Raw genomic sequence first — 24,287 nt, 5'->3', positions numbered from 1 at the left:
TTAGTATACCTTTTATTTAGAGCATTGAGATCTTTGTTGAGATCTAATATTATTATCTTTTCTTACAGGAACTTGATATGTTTCTGTTTACTTGGGTCTTCTTTGTATACTTGATTCTTTTGAACAAAAGGTTGTTTGACTCAAGAATTCTAAACTCAGTTGAGGTTGAAGGCAGCAATAGTTCACAGATGCAAGAGCCAAGAACGAGTTCTACATATATGCCCAGATTAAATGAATTACTAGGGGATTGTCTTAGTCCATTGTCTTAGTCCATTCAGGCTGCTGTAACAAAATACCACACACTGGGTAGCTTATAAACAGCAGAAATTTATTGCTCACAGTTCTGGAGGCTGGAAGTCTAAGATTAGAGAACCAGCGTGGTCAGATGAGGGCCGTCTTCCTGGTCACAGACTTCTCCTGTCCTCACATCCGTGGAATTGGCTAGGGAGCTCTGTGGGATCTCATTTACAAGATACGAATCCTCTTCATGAGGCTTCACCCTCATGACTGAATCACTTCCAAAGGCTTTCCCTGCCAATACCATCACCTTTGGGGGTTAGTCTTTCAACATATGAATTTGGGGGGTGAGGGGCAGATGCAAGCATTCAAACAATAGTAGAGATTTACTCTAGGCAACCTAAAGATCAGCCTGAATAGTGCAAAAGTCAGAAAGGAATGCTATAAAAAGATTAGTAGTAAATCAGTAGTAGATCAGAAACCAATTAGACATAAGACTACACACAACTAATTAGTTTAAATAGAGGTACAAAAGAGCATGGGATGGTAATTTTTATAAAAGCAGGTAAAAAATATAAAAATAATCAATTTAGTATAATGTTATGTAATGAAGCTGCCAGATTATGAGAAGAAAAACAAGGAGAAGTGGTGTGGACCTGAGGATGTAAAAGTGTTTTTCTTACATCAGTTGATTAATGTCTAATTAAAGATACTGATAATTAAGATAAATTTAAGAGTTTTTTTTTAAAGTGTCAAAGCAATCATGAGTAGAATACTTTTTGTGCTTTTTAATCAACATTTTTAAAAGCAAGGTATAATTTACATATAGTAAAATTCACCTTTTTTAAGCACCTAGGTCTGTGAATTTTGAGAAATTCATTTGTACAACTAACACCCCAATAAAAATGTGAAATTCTTCTATAACCCACCAACTTTTTCCTATGTTCCTTTCTAGTCAGCTCCCTTCCGTCCCTTTAGCCAGTACTGGCCTGTCTTACTCCTCTATAGTTTAGTCTTCCAGAATGCTGTGTAGATGGAATCAGACAGTGTAAATGTTCTCTGTTGAGTCTGTCTTCTTTTACTTAATATAATGCATTTAGGAGTCATTCATATTGTATCAGTGGTTGTTCCTTTTAATTACTGAGTAGAATTCCAGTGTATGGATGTGCCACATCTTGTTTACTCGTTCTCTTATTGAAAATGGACATTTGGGTTGTTTCCAGTTTTTGACAAACACAAATAAAGCCTCTCTATACAGAGAATTACCTTACATTACCAAAAGGGGAAAAAGGAAACCATAATCCACAGAACAAGAGATAAACAAAACAAACAAAAAAGAATATTTTACAGGAAATAGAAAGCATAAGATGACAAACATGAGATTCAAATGTTTGTAACAAAAACAATATTGTTAAACTTTGCATTAAATGACAGAGAATTAAAAGGGGAAGAATGGCTCTAAGCTTAGGCAACCAACTTTACTCTTTCTGAAATTTCTTAAAAGGTCCAAAGAACTATCAAGATAGAGAAAACCTGGAATCAGCCCTATTTGTTAAGGGAGCTATGCCATACATATCCCCTGTACTTGGCATATTTTCACATATCACATATTCACGTACATGTCACTCCACACTTACATCCCCAACCCATCCCCCTGCCCCAGAGGAACTTTTTTTTTACCGTATCACAGCATAATGAGGGTAAGGAGAAAAAAAAAAAAAGACTGGTCTACGGTGGTGTACAGATAGGATTTGACTAAAGGAAGCTATCAGGAACACTCTTAGTTCTCTTTTGAGGATATTCAATGAGGGGAAGAAGCTGTTATAATTTAGGTAAGTAGAGACAAATCTATATAGGCCTCTTTTGTCACCGTTGAGCAATCCTCCTCAAGAAGACAGGTCTCAAGAAACCCATGGGCACATGGGGCCATGCCTGATATGAGCCTTCTCTTTGTACAGAGCCCCAGGAGGGACCTGGGCAGGTCAAATCACACAGCAAACTCTGAACTGTGGAATAGATGGAGCATTGTAATCCCTCAAGTGGTAAAACCATCAAAGGCTGGGATAATCCCAGCTAGTTTGTAGTTGAACTTTTCTAAGTTTACTTTATGGCTAGGAGGTAGTCAAATGAAAGAAAGTAGAGAGGGCTGTTCAAGCAAGGAGGGTTACGAAAGTAGACTCAGAAAGGGATGAGCTTTGAAAATCCTTAAAACTGCATCAGTAGAAAATAGAGAACTATGGGAAGATTTGGGAGTGTATTGTCAGAAAAGCGTTAGAGTGGCGTGGTTATGTAGAATAGTGGTGTAATGCCAGTAATAGCTAGTTCTTCCCATGGTAATTATTGTAGGAGTACTACTTAGTCTCCACAACAGCCCTGTGATGTAGTTGTTATCGTTTGTCCTGTTTCATACCAGAAAAGTGATTGAGAGCAGGGCAATCAGGAAAGACCCAAGGGTAGTAACTTGAGTTCTAGATGATGAACAAAGATGAAATGGGGAGCAGGAGGTCTAGGGGGACTCTGCTGGTGTCAAGGCTGCATGACTCAAAGAATAAAGTCTCCAGTCATCTAACTGAAATAGACTGATCTTTGTTTTTTCTCTTTACCTATACTATGCTCTGATACCATAAAAAATGTCCAATGAGGCAGGGCAGTAGGGTGGGGAGTGAAGTGTGTGTGATCCTGTCATCTGTGCAGCTCATCATAAAAATGTGTTGCCTTTGGATGGTACATGCTTTTGTCTTCTCTTTGTGGTTCACAGCATAGAAGCAGAAGTTGGAACTATAACACTTTACATTGGAGCAAATGGAATTACTATAGGTCACTGCATAACTGTCTAATTCATTATATTGAAATAAAATATAACATGCTAATGTGGAAGACCAGGAAATATATTTTTCCACTAGTTTTAGAGTGATTTCTATTTTTAAATGCCAAAAAACAAAGAATTCTATATTTCTGGTTGGAAAAATGTTATTTTGCTATTAACATTTAGATTGCATTGTAAGGTATTTTAGGTTACTATATTTTATGAACAATATATTTTTTTATAAACATGGATGCCTAAAATTTTAATGCTTTGGGGATAACTTGAAAGGCATGTTGAATTGGAAAAACTTATCTATTCTACTTCTGATTATGTTCAAATGTATGTGAAAAGAAAGTGGAACTTGGGTGAATTTTTAAAATGTAAAAATGATTTTACTGAAATACAATCCAAAATTTAGATTTTTCTTTTGTCCTAAAATTGTATCAGAGAAATAATATATTCACCTTTCTTCAGACTGCAGGAAGAAATGAGATGGAAAGATTTTCCATATCTTTGCATTGAATTGACTCCAACTAATTGTATTTTTTTAAAAGATTTATTTATTTAATTTAGAGAGTGAGATAGAGTGGGGAGGGGGGGTAGATGGAGAGGGAGAGAGAATCTTGAGCAGACTCTTTCCTCAGCGTGGAACCAATATGGGGCTTGATCTTAGGACCCTGAGATCATGACCCGAGCTGAAACCAACAGTAGTTGGTTACTGACTATGCCCCTCCAACTAATTGTATCTTGAAAAGAAAACTTCATTCATAAAATTTCTATGTGTGTGTGTGTATACACATATGTATATGAAGAAGGTACGTAAATCAGAAAGTTATCTCCTCATATTTATAGATCTGATGCTTGCTTACTCGTTATAATAAAGACCACTTATGTGGCCCTTGAAAAAAATTATTCCAGTTTGCGCATCCCACACTTCCTCTAACCAGCTGTATGATCTTTTAATCCAGCCACTTCATTCTGGTTCTTAGTTTTCTTAAAAGTGGAAAGAGCAATTGGATCTAGAATTTACATTCAAGTCTTCTGGTTTTAAAGGTTTCTGAAACTATCTTTAAAAGAGGTTTTGTGTGACTCTGTGGGACTCCCCAATGTTGTTTTGTGGTACCAAAAAGCATTTGTGTTGACGATAATTGAAAATTAAGTGCTAGATTTGAGTCTCTGCTCCACCACTTATTAACTTAGTGGCAGTTAAGTTAGTTAACATTTTCCCAGGGTATATTATGTACCAGGCACAGATTTAAGTGTTTTATAATCCTTTACTCCTTGCACAAGCCCTATATGCAAAATGCTCTAATTGTACCTATTTACAGGTAGAGGAATTTTGGCACCAAGAGGTTAAATTACGTCCGAGAGTTACTAAATACAAAGCCAGGGTTTGGGCATAGGTAGTCTGAGTCCAGAGCTGGTATGATTAACAACAACATATACTGCAGATCTCTTCATCTCTCGGAGATTACGTTTCTTTATCTGTAAAACGAGGCCTGGGTTAGCTCTCTCTTCTTTGCTGGCTTGTGTTGAAGGTCCTGGAGTGTTGGCCTGAACCAGCAGCCTCAGTGCTACCTAGGGAACATGTGCAAATGCAAATTCTCAAGCCTGACCTGCTGATTCAGAAGGCCCAGCAATCTGTGTTTTAACAAGCCCTCCAGGTGACTTTGCTGCATGCTAACACCAGTGAACCACTAGAATAATACATATGAAGGTATATGTTACCCTGTAATAAGTTCTGTAAAAGAGGTATTTTTTTGTCATTATGAATACCCCCCCACGTATATGTATTCATGTAGATCTGTCTAGCTGATTTTCATTGTTTGAATTAAATATTGAATACATAAAAGCATAGTTGCAACACTTGTAAAGAGTATAAAGAGAAACAGTAATAAGCCCACCTGAAGAATATAAAGAGAAACAGTAATAAGTATAAAGAGTAATAAACCTTCATCATCCAGTGAATTACAAAAAAAGGTTTTTTGGATATTAGCCACATATCCATGCTTCCTTCCTAATAGTCTATCACTCCAGTCCTAGCTTGGATATAAAAATATTCTGAAATTAGTGTGTTTTATTTCCATTTTTTCCCTATGGTTTTACCATTTATACGTGCGTACTTTAAAAACCTAATTCATTTAGTTTTGCAAGATTTTGAGTTTTCTCTAAAAGCATCATCTTGTGTGTGTATATCTCCAAAGATTTTTTTTATATGCTCAGCATTTTGTTAGTGGTATGTGTGCAAAGTTGCTGTACTCTTGTGTTTGAATATATCATAATTTATTTCTCCATTTTCCTTTCAACAGACATTGAGTGGTTCCAGTTTTTACTGCTCAAACGCTGCTAATGTGAACATTCTTGTACCTGTTTCTCAATACACTTACGCAAGAGTTTCTCTGGGGCACTGGTTTTCAAGCTGTTTCACTGAGAATCCATGGGAAGAAATACACATTAATTATAACCCAGTTTTAGCTTCCTGGTTGTAGGATAGAAAAATACAATAGATTTCCGTATATTGACAAAAATTGGGTCCTGAAACCACCTAAACTCATTTGTTGGTTCTGGTCACTCTTTTGTAAATGCCTCAAGATTTTCTATGATCGTGTTATTTTCTAATAACATGTTATTTTCTGTGTCATCCTTTCCAATTAGTAAATGTTTTATTTCTTTTCTTGCCTTATTACGCTAGCTAGAACCACTGTTAATATGTGGAATAGAAGTGATGAGAGCTGATATCCTCACCTTGTCCCCAGTATTAGGGAAGCACACTTCATATTCGACAGTTTGATATGATGTTAGCTGTAGGTGTGTTCATGTATGCTTCTTATCAGGCTGAAGATATTTTTAATTTGCTCACAGGTTTTTTTTTATCATTCATGGATATCAGATTTCATCAATGCCGTTTCTGCATCTACAGAGATGATCATATTTTTTTTTCATCTTAATGTGGTAGATTACGTTGACTTTTGAATGGCCCCCAGGCTGGTAAGAATTATGTTGTTCAGTTTCAAATGTTTTGAGATTTTTAAATGTCTGTTACTGATTTTTAGTTTACTTCCATTATATGATTTGAATCCTTTAGCTACCTGGGACATGTTCTGTTGCCTGATCGTTGTCATTTCTAGGTCTTTCCCTATTGATTCATTTTTCTCCTGACTTTAGGTGATATTTTCGCCCTTCTTTGCATGCCTGGTAATCTTGAACTGGATGTGAGACATTGTACATTTTATTCTGTTGGGAGTTTGAATCTTGTTCTGGGATGCAGTTAGGTTATGAGAAAACTTTTATTCTTTCCAGGTTTGCATTTGATCTTGGGTAGGCAGAACTAGCGCAGCCTTTACCTAAGGGCCAGGTGGGTTGCACTACCAAGGCTCTGCTCTTCCAGTGCTCAGAGAGGTGGCCACATAGCTCAAGGTTTCTCTGTGCTGGTTGTAGAAAACATGAACTGTCCCCAGCCCTGTGTGAGGAGTGGGAACTGCTCCTTCTGTTCTTTTCTAGTGGTTCTTTTCCTTGGCCTTGGGTATTTTCTTTGCATGCATGGGCTGACCAGTACTCAGCTGTAGACTTGGGGGGGGGGGACTCCTCTCTGATTCTTTGTCCTGCGTATCTTAGCCACCCAGACCTCCCTGAATTCTCAACTCTGTTTCCTCATCCTAGGGTGACCACCAGGCCCTGTTTGTGTTTCTCCTCCCTCTACTTTTGCCTGGAGACCTTCAAACAGTAACCAGAGGCAGTTGTAGACTTAACCTCATCTGTTTCTGTCCTCTCAGGCATCCCTCTCCTGCACTACATGTTTGTGCCTGAAAACCATTAGTCATATTTTGCCTATTTTTTAGATCTCTAAGACGAGAGAGTTCATTTGCTCCCTGATGTGTTCTCTGGTTCACTATAGCCACAGTGGAAGTGAAAAACATACATAAAATATATATATTTTATTTTTTTTAAAAGAAAAATGTTCCAAATTCATAATGATATTTCTAATTCACATAGATTAACCGAGATTTATTTATCATATTTTTGATTTGTACTTGTCTTCTATGCTGAAATATCTTGGTTCCAAAGGCATTACTAAAAATTACTCATTTTTATATTTCTTTTCATTTTATTATCTTTTATCCTTTTATTTTATTTATTTATTTTAGAGAGAGAGTGTGTCTGCACAATCAGGGGAGGGGCAGAGAGAGAGGAAGAGAAAGTAGATTCCACGCTGAGCGTGGAGCCCAACACAGGGCTCGATCTCATGACCCTGAGATTAGGACCCGAGCTGAAATCAAGAGTCGGAGGCATACCCAACTGAACCACCCAGGTGCCCCTCATTTTATTCTTATAACAACCCTAAGAGGCAGGTAAAATACCAGTTCACAAATACCATTCATTGATGAGGACACTGAAGCCTGAAGATTAAATGACTTGTGTGAGAGTCCAGGATGGTAGTTTTCTGGCCAAGCTGTGGGAAGGATCTTCAGTGGCCTGACTGTAAGTAGGTTTCACCTCCAGGTCACTTTTCAGCTACACACACATGCACACGTGTACACGCGTGTGCTCAAGTGGGCACATACGTGCATGGCTTCCATTTTCTCATTTATGAAACAAGGAGATCTGACCAGATGGTTTCCCAGATTTCTTCAGCTTCTGGCCTTCTCCCTGGCTGTTTGCTTTTCTCATTCCCCCTTCTCTCCGGGCCACGTATACACACACTCTGTCTTCTCACTGTGCTGGCAGCAAGACGTGACTGTGGTGAATATAAGATGGAAAGGGCCGGGGTTCAGTTCTAAGACCCTCCTGGATGTGGTCCATGGTGGGGAGGCGACCAGTTAGGCTTGCCCTGGGACACGCCCTGCTGAGATGTAAGCCCAGGTCCCAACCTGCTACTCTTGTTTTCTCATTTTCGGCTTGATGTTTTCAAATAGGGTTTACAGCCTGTTGGGATCATTCCTTTTTTCTTCGTGAACTGTGTTTTGTCTCAAATTCATGTATGGATGGAGAAAATAGTCACTGACATTTTTGCCTATCATTTCAGGGTGCTTGTTCTAGATTCCACAGTGATCTGTGGCTTTTATCTTCAGATTTTTGATTCCTCAGTTGTGATTTCCGTCCATAAGTTAGCTGCAGTAAACTGGACGCAATCTTAGATCTGATCATTTTTAATCTCAGATCTATTTAGTTTGTATTTAGTAAGAATGCATAACAAGAAGAACCTGATCGCTACCTTATTTTGTTAGGGTAAGGTGTTCTGAGCTTAGTAGTAAGTCAGGTGTTTTTTTTTACTTCATCAATACAACCCTCCTTAATTGCCCTTAGATTATTTTTCTCTTATACTTTTTCTTAATAAGAAAGAGATCAGTGGAAAAGAATAGAAGCTGTAGGCATGAGTAATATTAGAATGTGTTCTAATGTTGTACCCAGATTGAGAGTATTATAGTGAGTACGTGATTGAGGCATCTTTGGTGTTCTGAATAAAACCCTGGTTCCTCAGCTAAATCACTGTTGAAATGCTAGAAGGGACAGCAAGAAAATGGTTAAAATATTAAAATATTCCCTCACTCTCATGCTGCTTCTTAGGGGAACTCCGTTCTCAGCTGCCTGCAGTAAAGTGGTTTTGCTGTCCTCAGGGACACCTGTACTACATTGCCCAGCAACCTTTACCCTGGAAGGACTGCTGGACTAGCTGGTTCTGCTTCTCCACACGCCTTCCTGATTCCCAGTCTTCACTGAATGACTTTCACTGGCTTATTGGTGAGGGTGAAAGTGTCCATCTTTGAGGACATGGGTGCCACCATGCTCAAAGTGGGGAGCTGGACCCGGCAAGAAAGGGAAAGGGGAGAAAGGGAAGGTGACTGCCATTTTTTCTAGTGTCCACCAGGTACTGGTCATGGTCCTAGGGATTCTGCACACACTCTCCTCTTTGTGCTTCACCAAACCTAATGAGGAATGTACGGTTGCCTCCACTTTTTTGATGGGGAAGCTGTGGGAGACAGCTCCACACGTTTGTAGAATATAGACTTTTCTCCCATAATCGCAAATTGCCTTTTTTTCAGCTTTTCTCCTTTAAACATTCTATGTAAATTTAATTTCATATGAGTTTAAATGAGATGGTGTATAGTAATCACTTGGTAACAGTGAGACAGTCAGTAAACTATAGTTGAAATATCTGTGAAATATCTCTCCAGTTAAGGGTATTTATCAGTTCTGTCTATAAATAGCTATAATCCTTAAAATAGAGATTTCTTAAAGAATTACCAATGAGTTGGTCAATAAATCCTCTTTTCCTCAGTAGTCTAGAAAATGAAGTTAAGAATCCCATAAGAGCCTGATCCTGTGGAGTATATGGGTGAGAAATACAAGGTGCTGTCCTCATTTGGTGGCCCCTGGCCGGGATGTTCTGAGTAGAGAGGCACTGTCATGGTCATCTTGTCCTAAGAAGATTAGTTTGCAACCTAAATAGAATGATCAGTCTAAAACCATAGATTTTTACTTCTTGGGGTCAGACCTACTGTTGAATCTGATTCTCTGATCCTTATAGTAGACTGTAATTAAAGAGCTAAAGAAGAAAGTCCACTTGGCCTTTGAGGACATCATTGCATTAAATCCGGGGCAAAGATCAAAGGTGGGATGTGCCTTTTTTGTGTTTGGCTGAAAAGTAGGTAGATCAAGATAATAATGAAAAAGATGAAGTTTGGTCATCTTTTTAATATTCTGAATAGTAAATAGTTCCAATTGGGACCTTGGTCTGTGTTTGATGGATCTTTCTTTTGTAGAGTCTACCAAATGACTACTAGGAAATGTCATGTTTTAGTTATTCTTCAGGGGGTTGTATCTGAGGATTCATGAAAGAACCTAATTTATTAGAAAGATTAAATACCAGTAACGCATAGACTTTTCACTGTTGAAACTGAGCCTCGTTTTGGGGCCTATTCGTGTATTCTGTTGTTTTCTTATTGCATAATCTTAAGACCCAGCTTTCTTTTCACCTCTCTCATATAAGCCTGGTTTAAAAGAAAAGGCCAAATCAAAGATTTGGTAAAATGCAAACTATTTTACATTTGTAGACATACTGTCTTGTCTACTTGGCTCTGCAAAATTACACTTTCGTGATATAAACAGTAAGCTGCTAGGGAAAAATTCCAGCAATTTGTCTTTCCCAACCTTGCACATAGCAGCCAGCGAGGCAATTTATATTCAGCAACTCCCTGTTCTTGTTTAATTTCCTCAGACAAAACAAGAGATTGTGGTGGGCCTGCTAGGTCAAAACAGCATAACTTGTTTCTCCTGCTTCTTATCATCACTTCATGATTCAGAGGATGTTGGAGCCACAGGGACCCTTCGAGTCATCTGATCTGATGCCTAGTTTACAGATGGGGAACTGAGGCTCAGACTGAGAACTCATTCAAGGTCATGCGTGTGTAAGTGGTATAGTTGAGTCTTCAACACTGTTTTGTTTAACCCTCAGAGTTTCCCTTATTTTCCCTGTATCTGTTTTTCTCTGTAATAATTACTCACATTCCAGGAAGAAAGCACCATCCACTAAGAGCTAGCTGTATGCCTGTCCTTCAAATAGCACCAGACTAGCAGACAACGTGATTACCAGTCACTGACCCATATAATAAAGCTTGTGTTTGGAAGCTGGATTTCCGTTTTATGAGCGAAATCTAAGGCAGACATCATACCGAGAATCTGAGGCTCCTCTCTTTGTTTCCAGGCTGTTCTTCACTGTTCCAGAGCAGCCTTGTAAAATGTGATGAAGGCATCATCACCAGCGTTAGGAACAGCTTTGCTACTTATAAAGCTGGATTACTTGGGCCAAGTGTTTACCCCTTCTGAATCTGTTTCCTAATTAAATAATGTGGTGCGTGGCATGCACTTCTTATAGTTACTGTATTACATATGGAAGTGAAACCATAAAATACAATGGAAATGAGGGGTAATAGAGGGTGGGAGAGTGAGGGCAAGGTTCAAAAGTGCATCGTTGGAATGAAGAGATGACAGCTCTGAGTGATTGCTCGGAGTCTTGTTGGTACTTCTGCCCGAAGACGTGAAACTGATGAATGTCCTTTACCAGGTGACTTTACTCCAGTGAAAGGCATTTTTGAAGGGTTGTGCTTCCCATGGGACTCTCCTTGAAAGCTTGATTTGGAAAGGCAGATTCTCTCTTGTATAATAAGCAAAAAGTGGCAGGAGAGGTGATTTTGATATCTCTGTCATGAGTGGTGGGGAACCACAGCTGCTGCTTCTCAGGAAAACAGAAGTAAGTATCTTAAGGTTTGGGGAAGAAGTAGTGAATAATTGAACCGATTGGTAGATTCTATAAAAGTCACCGTTGTGCCTTGAGCATGTTCTTTGGGTCTAATCCAGTGCCTTGAAATGTGAAAGACAGAAAAATAATGTGCAACCAGAAAAAATAATGTTCCCCATCTGTAAAATAATGTAACAACATTTGTGAGGAGTTTACCTTCTGATTGGGGGCGGATGACAATCAAGATTATCTGAGATTAAAACCCAAACTGTGTTGGAAGGAAGTGATGTCAGATGTCAGAAGAAACAGATTCATGCAGGGTGATAGGGAGTCTGTAGTTATTTGTTGAGTGGAATTGTGAATGTGAGCTTTGGATTGTTACGTAGCAAAAGATAAGCTGTTGTTACAAGTGGGGATAAACTGTGGGTTGAGCACAGAATTTAGGGGCACTGTGAGAGTCTTGACTGGAGCAGAGGGTAGAATTTGGCAGATATTGGAGGCTAAGGTGGGTAATTAAGGCTAGGATAATTTTGGAGGATTTAGGAATCGAGGTGTTAAGGAAACATTGGTTTACGGTGTGTGTGTGTGTGTGTGTGTGTGTGTGTGTTTACAACAGTCCTTGGTAGGTGTTTGTGCTAGGTGTTGCCTTTGAGAGTTTCTGCCTACTTTCCTGATGATAGGAACGAGGAAGAGCTGGAGCTTGGTCATTACACAACACATTGTGACACAGCAACCTCATTACTTCCTATTTCCATCTGTGAGCAGGGCTGCTGGAAGGAACAGGCTCAGTGGGAGTCAGTGAATGGGGACTAGGGGGAGTCAAGGATACGAGATATACGTTCTGTACGGAAAACCAGACATATACTTAGTGGACAAAGCATTGAGTCACCTGACTCTCGGATGAAGGAGGAGAACTTCAGTGGAATAGCAGCCGTGGCCCAGTGGCCCCTGAAGAGGTATAGGAGTCAGTGGGGAACTAACTGCTACATCTCAATCCGGTGTAGTTTCTCCAGATCCACTTCATGAGCCCAAGCTTGTTCTGAATTCATAGTCTAGTCCAAAAGCTCAACAGTACATTAATTTCAACATGATTTGTCTGAGACTACAGAAGAACACTCTTTGGGTGAGTCCCTTCAAAAATAGAGGCCACTTGAAAAAGATGTGGCTGGAGGTATGCGCCTTCCACTCATGGATAGACCGTGAGGTAAGGGAAAGCCTCAGTCAAGCTGCAGACATAGGGTGCATTGCAGGTTCGAGAAAGAGCAGTGAGTACCCACAGTTTGCAGTGCGGGGACAACTTTCTTTGCTTTTTAATGACCTTTGTAGGATCTGGCAGATGGATTGAATGACCATCCTCATGTGCTCATTAGAGCTGCAGGGATGGGGAACATCTTGGTTCCTTGAATCATCAGGTAAATGGCTAGAACTGAATCTCTGAGGTGGCTTTTTCTTCCTGGAAGGATGCAGATCCCTTACCAAGAGAGTGAGAGTAACAACTAGACCTACTTTAAAAAAAAACAAAACAGTTTTATTGAACTCTAATTTATGTACTATAAAATCCCCCCTCTTTCAAGTATATAGTTCAATGAATGTTAGTAAATTCAGAGAGTTGTGTAACCATCCCCTCAATCCAGTTTGAGGGTGTTTCCACCTCCCTGAAAACCTCCCTCATGCCTGTTGTGTTCATTCGCTCTTCCCTCCTCTCCCCTGCCCAGGCAACCAGTAATTGGCGGTACTATCTCCAGTAGATTTGCCTATTCTGGACATTGCAAATAAATGGAAGCCTAAAATCGGCATTTCACAGATGGCTGCCATTCAGCATAATGTCTTTGAAGTTCCGCTGTGTTGTAGCATGTGTCTGTATTTACTCCTTTTTGTTGCTGAGTAGTGTTCCATCTTATGGAAATATCCTAGTTAACATATCTATTCATCAATTCATCAATTGATGAATTGTTTCCACTTTTTGACTATTGCACATAATGTTGCTTGTATTGGTTTCCTATGACTATTTTGACAAATTACTACAAACTGTGGCATAAAACAACAGGAATGTATGCTTTTATGTTTCTGAAGACTAGAGTCTAAGGTGAAGGTTTTGCTCCTTCTAGAGGCTCTGGGGAGATTCCATTCCTTGCTGCCTCCTCCAGTGGTAATGCCAATCCCTGATGCAACCTTTTCCTCCATCTCCAAGTTGCCTTCCCTTCTGTGCTTTTCCCCAAACTCCCTCTGGCCCTCTCTCGTCAGGACACATGTGATTGCCTTTAGGGCCCACCCTGATAATCCAGAAAAATCTCTTCCTCTGAAGCTCCTTAACTTAGTCAAATGTTTGGCCACACACGGTAGCATTCACAGGTTCCAGAAATTTGATGTGGCTGTCTTTTGGGGGGCTATGTTTCTGCCTACCACAGCAGTTGTGAATATTCACATAAAGTCACTGCACAGACGTGTTTTCATTTCTCTTCATAGATAAATGGGAATGGCATTGCTGGGCCATGGTGGAAATTTATGGTTAGCTTTCTAAGAAACTGTCCACCTGTTTTCTGAAGAGGCTGGGCCATTTTACATTCCTGCTCACGATGTCTGAGGGTTCTAGTCTCTCCACATTCTTACCGGTTGTCTGCCTTTTTCTAGTGGGTGTGAAGTGGTATCTCATTGTGGTTTTAATTTGCATTTCCCTGATGACTAATGATGATGTGTATCTTTTCATGTGTCTTAGCCAGCATATGATTCTTGGTAAAATGTCTCTTCAGAGCTCTTACCCATCTTAAAATTGGGTCGTCATCTTTTTGAATTATAAGACTTAGCCTATTTTTCACAATCTGGCCCAGTCACTGCTGGTCCTAAGGATGTGGTGACTGAGGTGACCTTGATGTGGAGGTCCTGGGGCCATCCAGGTCCCCAGGATGCCTGGAACAGGGGCAAGGCAGCCATGTCTGCAGCGCACCCTGTGTCAATCTGTTCCTCGTGGGTAGATGGGACTCACAGTGGCCTTTTTGACTCCAAATTACTGTGTCAGGGAAGCGAGGAGATGGCTTATTCTATGTCTTAGAGGTTATAAGCTCAGCAGTGTTGTAGGCTGGCTGTTGTCTGATGAATAAGGGAACCAACTTAAAGAACCCCACAGCATATTCTCATTGTAGCCTGGTTTCTTTCTTTTTCTTCTTTCTTTCTTTCTTTCCTTCTTTCTTTCTTTTTTTTTTTAAGATTCATTTATTTATTTTAGAGAGAGTGTGAGTGAGAGCATGAGCAGGGGGAGGGGCAGAGTGAGAGAGAGAATCCTGGAGCAGACTCCCCACTGAGTGCGGAGCCTGATGCCAGGCTCAATCCCAGGACCCTGAGATCATGACCGGAGCCGAAGGCAGACGCTTAACTGACTGAACCACCCAGGTGCCCCTAGCCTGGTTTTTTTTTTCTTTCAGAACTCTTGCCACAATTTGAATTAAGTAGTTGTTTCTGTAATATTATACATTTAATATCTTCCTCCCTCTCCTAGATGATTAAAAACCCCTGGGACAGGACCACATCTGTGTGTTTTGTCATTGTCACTGGTCTCTAACACAATATGCATTAGGCAACCAACCAGTTTTTGTTGGATGGAAGAATGACTGGAACATAACAGTCATGGGGGTTGTGGAGGATGTCCTCTGCCTTGCAGTGGGTGATTCACACAAAAGCATGGAGTAGGGGGTTATTTGTTAAATAAGTAATTCATTAGCCACTGCGTGTGCTGCTTAGTGACTTATATTTTAACCACCACTGATGCCATTTCCCCCCTGTATTTCTCCTTTCCAGCGATCTATAACTACAATGCCTCTCAAGATGTGGAGCTCTCCTTGCAGATTGGAGACACGGTTCACATCCTGGAGATGTATGAGGGTAAGTCTGGATGGCCTTCAGCCAGACGGGGAAAGGGGAAAACGGTGGGAGTTACTTATTAATAAGGCACTTAGAGCAAACATCAACATGCTTTACTTCCTGAAGTGGTGCTAGTAAAAATCCAGGAAGTACTTTAGGTTATACAGTTTTGTACCGAGCGTGATTTCAAAACAGCCCGTTGAGTACATGAGTGCAAACATGCCCAGACATCAGGTTCTCAAAGTATGTGAATCGTTGAAGCCCAGGCACTGGATGCAGAAGGATCCTCCGCAGTGCTGGCCCAGGAGGAGCCATGTGGGCCCCCAGATTGGCTGTTGTGCCAAGGAGGCACTGCTGATTAAGTGGCTCTTTCTACTCAGCACTACATGTTGCCAGATTGGGGGAAAAATGAGGGAGAGACCTACAGGTGTTGCTGAGATTCTTTCACAGAAGTAGGTCAGGGCTACAGCAGATCCAGAAAGCCCACTAGTATATTTCTTGCAACTAGCTCGGGCCGGGGAGGTGGTTCCAGTTAACCTGTTAGTGGGCTGTAGGGTAGGACTCAGGACTCCTGATTGTCTGAGACGCATACGTCATGTCTGCTCCCACCACCCCCCACCCCATCCCAAGTTTTTAGCTCCAACTCATACTCTCGGATTCCTAGCAGGACTCCTCTACATGCCCACATTTCTGATTCAGATCCTCAGACTACAACAAACATGTATCCAGGCCACGGAAGTTGAGGACCAAAGCAAAGACCAATTTTTAAGGCCCATTTATTCTCTCTGGAGATTGAGACAGAAATGCAATGGGAAGCTAGGCAGACTTTTCTCAGAGAGTGAGGCTTGTTAGAATCAGGATCTCTAGATTTTTAGGATCTGCACTCCCCCTCACCCACGTAAATGCTCGTGACGGTAGAATGGCAGAGGTGGTCATCAAGAACCTATTGCGGATTCCTAGTTTGGGGAAGAAGGGATGTGAAGCTGGTCGGAAAGGAAGCAGGGTTTGGCTATAGAAAAGCTAAGTCATTCTTTTCTGCCCAGTCGCACAGAACACTCTGTTATTCCTGCTGCCTCCCTTTATTTTTTAGGTGGAGGGCAGGTGTTTGCTTCTCCCTTCCACACAAATTAAAGTACAATCATGCAGCTCCTAGGGGAAAGGAGAAGAGAGAGAGGGTTGTGTGGGCTCTTCCCACTCCACTCTCTCTTTTCTGTTTTCATCCTCATCATCTCAGGTCCAACCCAACAACAATTCCATGTAGTCCCTAAGTCTCTGAGACACAAGGGACAATGTACTATCATCTTATCTCAGGAGTCCTTTGCTTATTGAAATCATGGTTCCCTCAAACCTTACTAAGTCATACCTCTTTATCAAGGGCCAGATTAATCTGTTCTATCTAGTGTCTGTGGGCACACGTTTTTGCATTGTACAGGTGAAAGGTGTATGTTCGGTTCCTGTAACTCTTCCATATGGGCTCAAAAAGAATGTATATTAGGATCATGGGGTGAGAGTTCTATAGATGACAATTAGATTCTGATTTCCCTGTCATTTTTTTTTCAAATTTGCTACATGTTAATGTTTTTCTGCATTTTCTGTCACTGAGAGAACCGTGTTAAATCTTCCTCCGTGCTTTCAGTTTATGTCAGTGATGATGATATATAGTGATGTCAATTTTTTGCTTTATGTATTCTCAGACCTGTTTTTAGGTACATACAACTTTAACTTTAGAATTGTTATATTAAGCAATTTGAGCTTTTAATTCCTGTTTATTAAATCTTTTACCAATGTTTTTGTCTGTACTAATGCTTTTTTGCCTTAGTCTGGTTTGTCTGAAATTACGGCCAACTCATTGGCAGTCCAGGACTCCAGTTTTTGTTCTCCTGGACCCATGAGGCCATCAGAAATGCTGCTCAGGCATTTAGGACACTTTTCTTAATTGGACAAGTGCCCCAAGAAGAGAGCAGCCTCAGACGCTCTCATCTTTCTGAGTTTTGGTCTTTTTCGGATCTTGACCTCATAATTCCCACTTTACCATGTTAGATTTTCAGTTTGTGTGCATGTGTGTGTATGTATATGTGTTTGTTGTCAAGCTTTTCTAAGTGTATTAGTGGAGTGTAGGAGGGAAGAGTGGAGAGTTGATTGGAAATAAAGTAGGTGATGTCTTTTGAATACATTTTCAAGATTCTTTTTTCATCTCTATGTGACCCCAACGTATTTTTCGAAGTAGCTAATTGAAGCACTTTGTCCTCATAGGATTCATATTAACAAGCATTTATTATTTGCATCCTCTCTGTACTTTACTGAGTAGTCTCCCAGTTAACCAGTGAACATTCCTAAAGGTAGCACTCCTCTGGAGCAAGCCGAGGGGGTCACTGTGCTTGGTTGAATATAAATGTAATCAGAGATGCACAAACACATCCATTTCAAGTACCTTCCGGAGCTTGAGTCCAAAAGCCACAGTGCTTCTAGCGTTTTGCAGCTCATAAAGTGGTGTGCTTGCTGGTGCTGGCCCTGCTGATAGACAGTCACACAAAAACCTGCCACTTTATCAATGCTGCATCTTGAATAGGATGATCCTGGTGCTCTAGTCCTGACAGCAGGAAGCTGGTGTGCCTGTTAATTGTTACCATAAAATACTTGGTGTGCCAAAGGACTCTTTCATGTCGAAAAAGGATGTCCTTGCCCATTTGGCAAAACTGCCACGTGTCAAGGTATGAATGGGAAAACTTAGAACATGAGCTGACGGAGTTCATTTACCACCACCAAGTGGCCTGTCAGTTTTACAAAGACTCTTATATTGGATTAAGTTTTTATATACTGCTTATTTTATGGGATTAATTTTTTTTACTAGTGCCTGCCTTGCCAGATGCAGTGATAGGTTCTTATATCTCCTAAGTACTTTGAGTTCTTGGCTGGGTTCTCAGAGTCCTTTATTATTTCAGGCAGTGCAGGGCTAAGTGAGGGCAGGAATACTTTGCAAACATTAAACACGGTGGAAATGCTGAGTAATAGCTTGAGTTCTCTCCCTCCTTCCCATCTCCTCTTTCCTTTAAAAAAATACAAATAAACAGAATGGAAACACCCAAAGTACTGCCAGATGGAATTTAAGGCTAATGCTGGCACTATTTCATGGCCTTAGGGGTTTTGTGTCTTCCAGCTTCCTGTTGGATTTGGCTCCCGGGGCTCCCCACTGTGCGCTCTGCCCGGCCGCCTTTGCGATATTCACAAACCAGACCGTGTGTGCTTTTTCCGGTGTGGACAACAGTCTACCTTTCTGGAGCCCAGATACAGAAAATCCTTTTCTGCCCACAACCTGCCACAGAATACCACTTAGGACTCTTCCTTTTGCTGTTTCCTGCCCTGTGGTCGAATGAATAATTATGAAAGTGGTAGCTCCTTGAAGGCAAAGCCTGCTCCCCTTTCATTTCAGGGCCGGTGTCTAGCATAGCACCTGGCATAGAGTAGGTGTTCTGCAGAAGTCTGCTAAATGAGTGAAGATAAAATACGAGACCAAGGCAAGCCCGCGGGAGCAAGGCAAGCTAGTGTGGAGAGTAAGAGGGGTAGGGGGTCACCTCCATAAAACCCCAGATATAATAGGCAGAGCGGTTCTTCTCCTTCCATGAGGGAAATACAGGAGTTGCCAACATTTCCGCGCCCTTGCAGACTGCAGAAGGATTTGGTTATTGCTTGAGTTTTCTGCTTTTGTTTTTAATAACAGCTTCATTGAGATCTATTTCAAATACCATGCAATTTACCCATTTAAAGCATACAATTCAATGGTTACTTACAAAGTGCGCCATTCACGGAGTTGGGCAGTCATCATCACCATCTACTTTCAGAACATTTTCATTATCCCAGAAAGAAACCCTGTACCCATTTGGTGGTCATTATCCCCCAGCCCTGAGCAACCACCAACCTAATTTCTGTCTCTAGAGATTTGCCTAGTCTAGACATTTCATGTAAATGGGATCGTATAATATGTGGTCCTTTGTGACTAGCTGCTTTTTCTACTTAATGTAGTGTTTTTGAGGTTCATTATCATTATAGCATGTATCAGTGCTTCCTGTCTTTATGGCTGAATAAAATTCGTTGTATGCATATATCACATTTTATTTATCCATGCATCAGGTGATGGACATTTGGGTTGTTTACACTTTTCACCTATTCTGAATAATGCTGCCATAAACATTTATGAACAAGTTTCTGTGTGGACATGTGTTTTCAGTTCTCTTAGGTATGTTCCTAGGAGTGGAATTGCTTTTATGTTTAAACTTTTGGGAACTGCCAGACTGATTACTTGAGTTTTGCATCCAAAATAGCCCAAATGCTGTCACTTATCACTCATGTCTTTCTGTCACCTTGCCCCTGAACTTCATTTGTTACTAAAAATAGGGGCAGGGAAGTAGAATTGACTGCAAAGCTATAATACCGCTCATCTTTCACAGCCTTGCCTCTTTAACCAGATAAGGGATTTGGTAGTGAGACAGCTGTTATCCATCTAGAATGTTCTTTCCCACCCCAGATCCATGGGCATGGCTGAAAAATCACTGTTACCTGGAGATTCTAGTTGTGGTCATTTATTCATTCAAAAATACTTGCTGACCAAGTATTATGCTCTTATTATGTGCCAGGTACATTTATTGAGCCCAAGAGATGTTCTAGGCACTGAGGTCACCTGAGTGACAAAACAGCAAGGTTCCTGTTCTTGTAGGGTTTCCATTAGAGGAGACAAAAACAAGTGAACAAAGTAAGTAAACAAAACAGTTCAGATACTTAAAAGTGCAACAAGGAAAAAAGGCTGGTATTACCAGGACCAGAAAAAGATGCGAATGATGGACAGGGAGAGGAAGGATAAGGCAGAAGGCTACTTTAGATCAGATGGTTTTGTCCCTATTGAGGGTGACCGTCCTGAGCAGGACAGTTAAACTCTTTATATCATTGTCATTGCATCTGAAATTGCATCTGAAATTTTGAATCGAAAGTGATTGATTGAAAGTGCTCTGAAAAATAAGGTTACAGCATTCCTTTTGCCATTAAGCTCTCCTCTCCTGTGATTAACCAGATTCCAGTCATAAGTGATTTAATGCCCAGGGTCTGTTGTTCCACCAATGGGTACTGGTTTCCTGCGTTTGATTCATATCCATTGGTAACTCGTTTTCAGCTCCATAAACCACTCACAAGCTCAAGAGAGAGGGTGGCTGGTGTTAAAAGTGATTTCTGGGGATAAGCATAACACAATTGGCCATAACAAAATGAGATAATGTCTCAAAGGCGTTCCAAGCTCTACAGAAGCAGGCACCGCATAAAGCTTTGTACAGTTTTAGTGTAATATGTAAGGACCCAAAGGATAGCACAAATGATTGCATTGGAACCAGACAAAACAGGCAATCTTGAAAAGCTGAAATAAAAAGAAGCATTTGTGTATATACAGGAGGTCCCTAATATACCCATGTTATTTCTTCTATATAGAATGAGGCCAGTTTTAAAATGCACCTTAACCAAGAAATCCATTTCCTTATAATAAAGGGAATTAATACGGATTGTGACTTGAGCTGTACATATCTTGAATCTTATCTTTATAAGGCAGGCTTTATTGTGAGGTATAGCGGGCAGTCTTATGGCAGAGAGGTAGAGTTACATGGCACTGAATTTTGGCTCCTTGGTTGACAAAACTTTGTAACAGAAGCATGAAAAAGAAGACAGTGCCTTTGAAAATGTTTCAAGCGGAGGCTTAATCATCTCTCCAATATATGCTGATTGGCCCATCTGACACAGTAAGGTCTTACTGAACTCTTTCAGAACGTCTGAATCAAGAAGATGGATTGTCACATCCTACGGACCTGTACGTACAACAGTTACCCAACCCGGTAGCCTTGACATTCCTTGATCGTACCTCTTTTCTTTGCCCTCTCTATTTGGTCAGCCATACCCAATGGTCATAGACAAATGAGAAACAAAGAAAATTGGAGCTAATTTTTAAAAATCAGTTCTTAACAGCATGTATAAAGTTTTACTGGGTGTAAGCTGAGATATGGCATCTGATGTGTTTGTAACTTTCATTTACTTTTGTTACCCCGTTGTAATTCAGAATCCATAGTCACCATGTTCTAGTTATAAAAACAATTGCCTTTCACGAACATCAGTGGCAGTGAGCCCAACAGCTTGGATTTTGTGATAAGGACTGTGTACAAACATTCTGGCACCAGCCTGGAAAGCAAATGAGGCCGTGTGGCATTTTGTTGAGTGTGCCGGCCACTTCCCACATCTGTTTGACCTTTACCTTAAGCACTGCATGTCAGCTACTACTACTGGGGACATATGTTCCCGAGATGTGTTTTTCAGAAGACGAGTGTGGCGGCAGGAGTATGTTTACAGAAAAACTAATTAAAAAGTAGAGCTGGTGAGAAGTTTCCTCTCAGATTTAATCTTACCAAAAGGAGAATGCCTTTTCTTGTTCTTCCTTTTGAGATATGTGTGAATGTGCTTCTAAAATGCCATCTTTAAAATGTCTGTTCTTTGTATATTAGGCATACATGGGATCTTCTAGATTTGGGGTCAGAATTTTTCTGAGTGGTGCCTTCATTCAGTTACTTTGTCGTGAACTGGCGCTTGGAGTTGGCCCATTTGAACGGCTGCCCACGCACCAAAGGAGGCAAGCTCAGCCTGAAAGCACCGACGTTTCGGAGGATGCTCTGGAGAAATATTCTCATGAGTTTTTGGTGTCGCATAAATTTTGGTCTCCAAGGGATCCCGATGGGATCAAGGGGTCAGGAAGGTGGCAAAGTGGTGGGCAGGACCCTTCCATCCCACACATATACATAACCACTCATTGCTCCCTTCACAGCTCTGAATGTGGGGCCTTTCACATTATTTGGTGTATAACTTTTATCAAAAATGCGTTGGGTATCTTATCTCCATTGGGAAACGTGGCACATCAAATCATCATGGGGCTAGGTACGACTCAGTGAAGAATTAGTGTAAAGAGAAAGTCCTAGGCAGAAGTCTAAGATTGAGGGCAAATGGGAATAGGATTTTTCTCCTTTTGCTTATATCTAGAGAGAGAAGATTAATGTATGCCTCTACTTTGCTCATAGTAATATGAGAGCAATTTATGATCTCAAAAAGCATCTAAGGGGACTTGGGCATCATAAGTACCCACTCTGTGCTGGAGTGCCCCGTTTTATTCAACCCAAGGGAGCAAATCATTCAATGGAAACCATCATAGAAAACACGCTGCCTGAAAAACCCAAATGCTGCCAATGAGTCTGAGAAGCGCAGGGAACTGTGGTTCTTTTCCTGGCCTCCGCTCCCTGTGTGACCAGGCTACACAGAGCTGTGGCCAGGGCAGGAGAGGAAGGGTGCTTGTTATAGACGGACTGTTAGTCTCACTCTTACACCCTGTGTGTATGTCCCCAGCGTTTGTCATCTGACCAATATTAAATATGTGTGCACTTAACTTTGACAACAGGAGTACGAGATTTTTAACAACTGTGCTGAATACTTCAGTCCATCTTCTAAATGGCAGGAGAAATCAATACTGAATTCCTAACCTCGAATACTTCCTCAGTGCTCACTGATGCAGACTGAAGAGTCTGTCACTAAAGTTGGAATTGAAGGGATGGGAAGGGGTGGGTGTTTTAATGAATCTTACTGTCACATTCATTCCCCACTAAATGTCAAGTCAGGCCTTAGAAGACCCTATTTGGGTAACTTCTGAGTTCATTTTTGGCTGCATTCCGTATCTGCTCAGGCCCTGAGTTACTCAGCACTATTTTCTCAATCATTCTAGCCATTGTCATACAGTTTTTCTGTCACCCAAGCTGTTCCTTCTACTTTTTCTTGTTACCTTTCCATTAAAGTCATCTTCTCTATAGTTTTCTTGGGAGCAGGGAACTTATTCTCTTGGAAGATGAAAGTATATCTTATCGGGTGCTACAGTTCTATAGTAAAGTTCCCCACCCCCCGCCTGGTATCCCAGCTGCCTTAAGTGTACTTCAGCTTTGTTCGTTGTCAGTAACTTGAGAATAATTTAGACAGGTTCTTCTCCTTCTTCCAGGAAGCACAGACACATTCCTCAGAAAACAAAGAAAAGAACTTTAGTCTACCATCATTAGCCCAGGAACCAGACGACGGTCCTGGAAGTGGGAGTTAGTCCCTGGATTATGTCACTGGGACCCTCGGTTCCAAATTTATCTGGCATTTTACTCCCCTCTGTGTGCCAGGCATTGAACTGAGGGCTTTCTTGTACTGAATCATAGCTTTTACAATCATGGGAGACCAGAGTTCCCGATGCTCATTTAGTAAGTGTGAAAATCAGGTTCAGAAACTTGAAACTTCACACAGCCGTTAAGTGGTAGAGCTTTGATTCTCACCACGGTCCTCTGGAATCCAAGTAGAATGTTCTTTCCACATTGTGAGGCCTTTGAGGAAATGATGCTTCTATTTTGGACCTAACCTATAGTTTTTCAAAGAGGGTGAGGTTCTTTTGCTTTTTAAGTAGCGTCGGACAAGATTCCCAGCACCCTGAATTTGTCTATGTCGGGATGAGCTCTTTCTGAACTTCTTTCCCCCACGGCTCTGCCACACTCGCTTGCTGCCCTGGCCAGGTGCACTCCTCACTGCTCTCCAAGTCCACTGTGTCCTTAGGCCCCCTGCCCTCCAGGGCCCATGTGCCTCATCTGCCCCCCCCCCCACCAATCTCCTCTGCTTGTTTTCAAGAGCTGGTTTTCTCTGAGCAGGCAGGCACATCTGTTCCAGGGGTACATAGCCCCATCATCTCCCTTATCCAGGGATATGGCCCCCTTCCCCCAGCCCACACACTCCAGGTCAGAATTACTGAGGGGCTGGGCTACTATTACCCACAGGTGTGGCAGGCAGGTCAGAGAGGGACAAATAAGCAGAGAGGTCTCTGGAGGGGTCCCTGACCATCCAAAGCTGAAGCAGTCTCCCTCCCTGTACGTCTGTGGCAGTGGGTGTCTAACTGGTATCCCCGACTGTGCCCTCCTGCTTGTGTTAGTGCAGAAGGCATTTGCATTGAACCCAGCGGTCTTTGGCTAGCACAGTTTCGGAAGGTCCCACATGGTTCATGTTCATGCCTTTTCTGCTGCTCTTTTGCTACCAGGACTCCTACTGCCGTCGTCACTTCTGGGTCCT

General features: G+C 41.3%; 1 protein-coding gene across 3 annotated transcripts in view; it reads left to right on the top strand.

Moving 5' to 3' along the window:
• Nucleotides 1–24,287, top strand: part of DOCK5 (dedicator of cytokinesis 5) — a 213,681-nt gene that overhangs the window by 42,152 nt on the left and 147,242 nt on the right. For 2 of the 3 annotated variants that reach the window (XM_034661245.1, XM_034661244.1), the window contains exon 2: nucleotides 15,072–15,155. In XM_034661245.1, coding sequence (XP_034517136.1) covers nucleotides 15,072–15,155 — 84 coding nt within the window. Of the gene's footprint in view, nucleotides 1–6,009; nucleotides 6,032–15,071; nucleotides 15,156–24,287 lie in introns of those variants that run through there. The other variant, XM_034661246.1, reaches the window with a different exon arrangement.

The sequence above is a fragment of the Ailuropoda melanoleuca genome, chromosome 5 (assembly GCF_002007445.2).
Source record: "Ailuropoda melanoleuca isolate Jingjing chromosome 5, ASM200744v2, whole genome shotgun sequence".
Lineage (NCBI taxonomy): Eukaryota > Metazoa > Chordata > Mammalia > Carnivora > Ursidae > Ailuropoda > Ailuropoda melanoleuca.
This window is presented reverse-complemented; position numbering and strand designations above follow the sequence as displayed.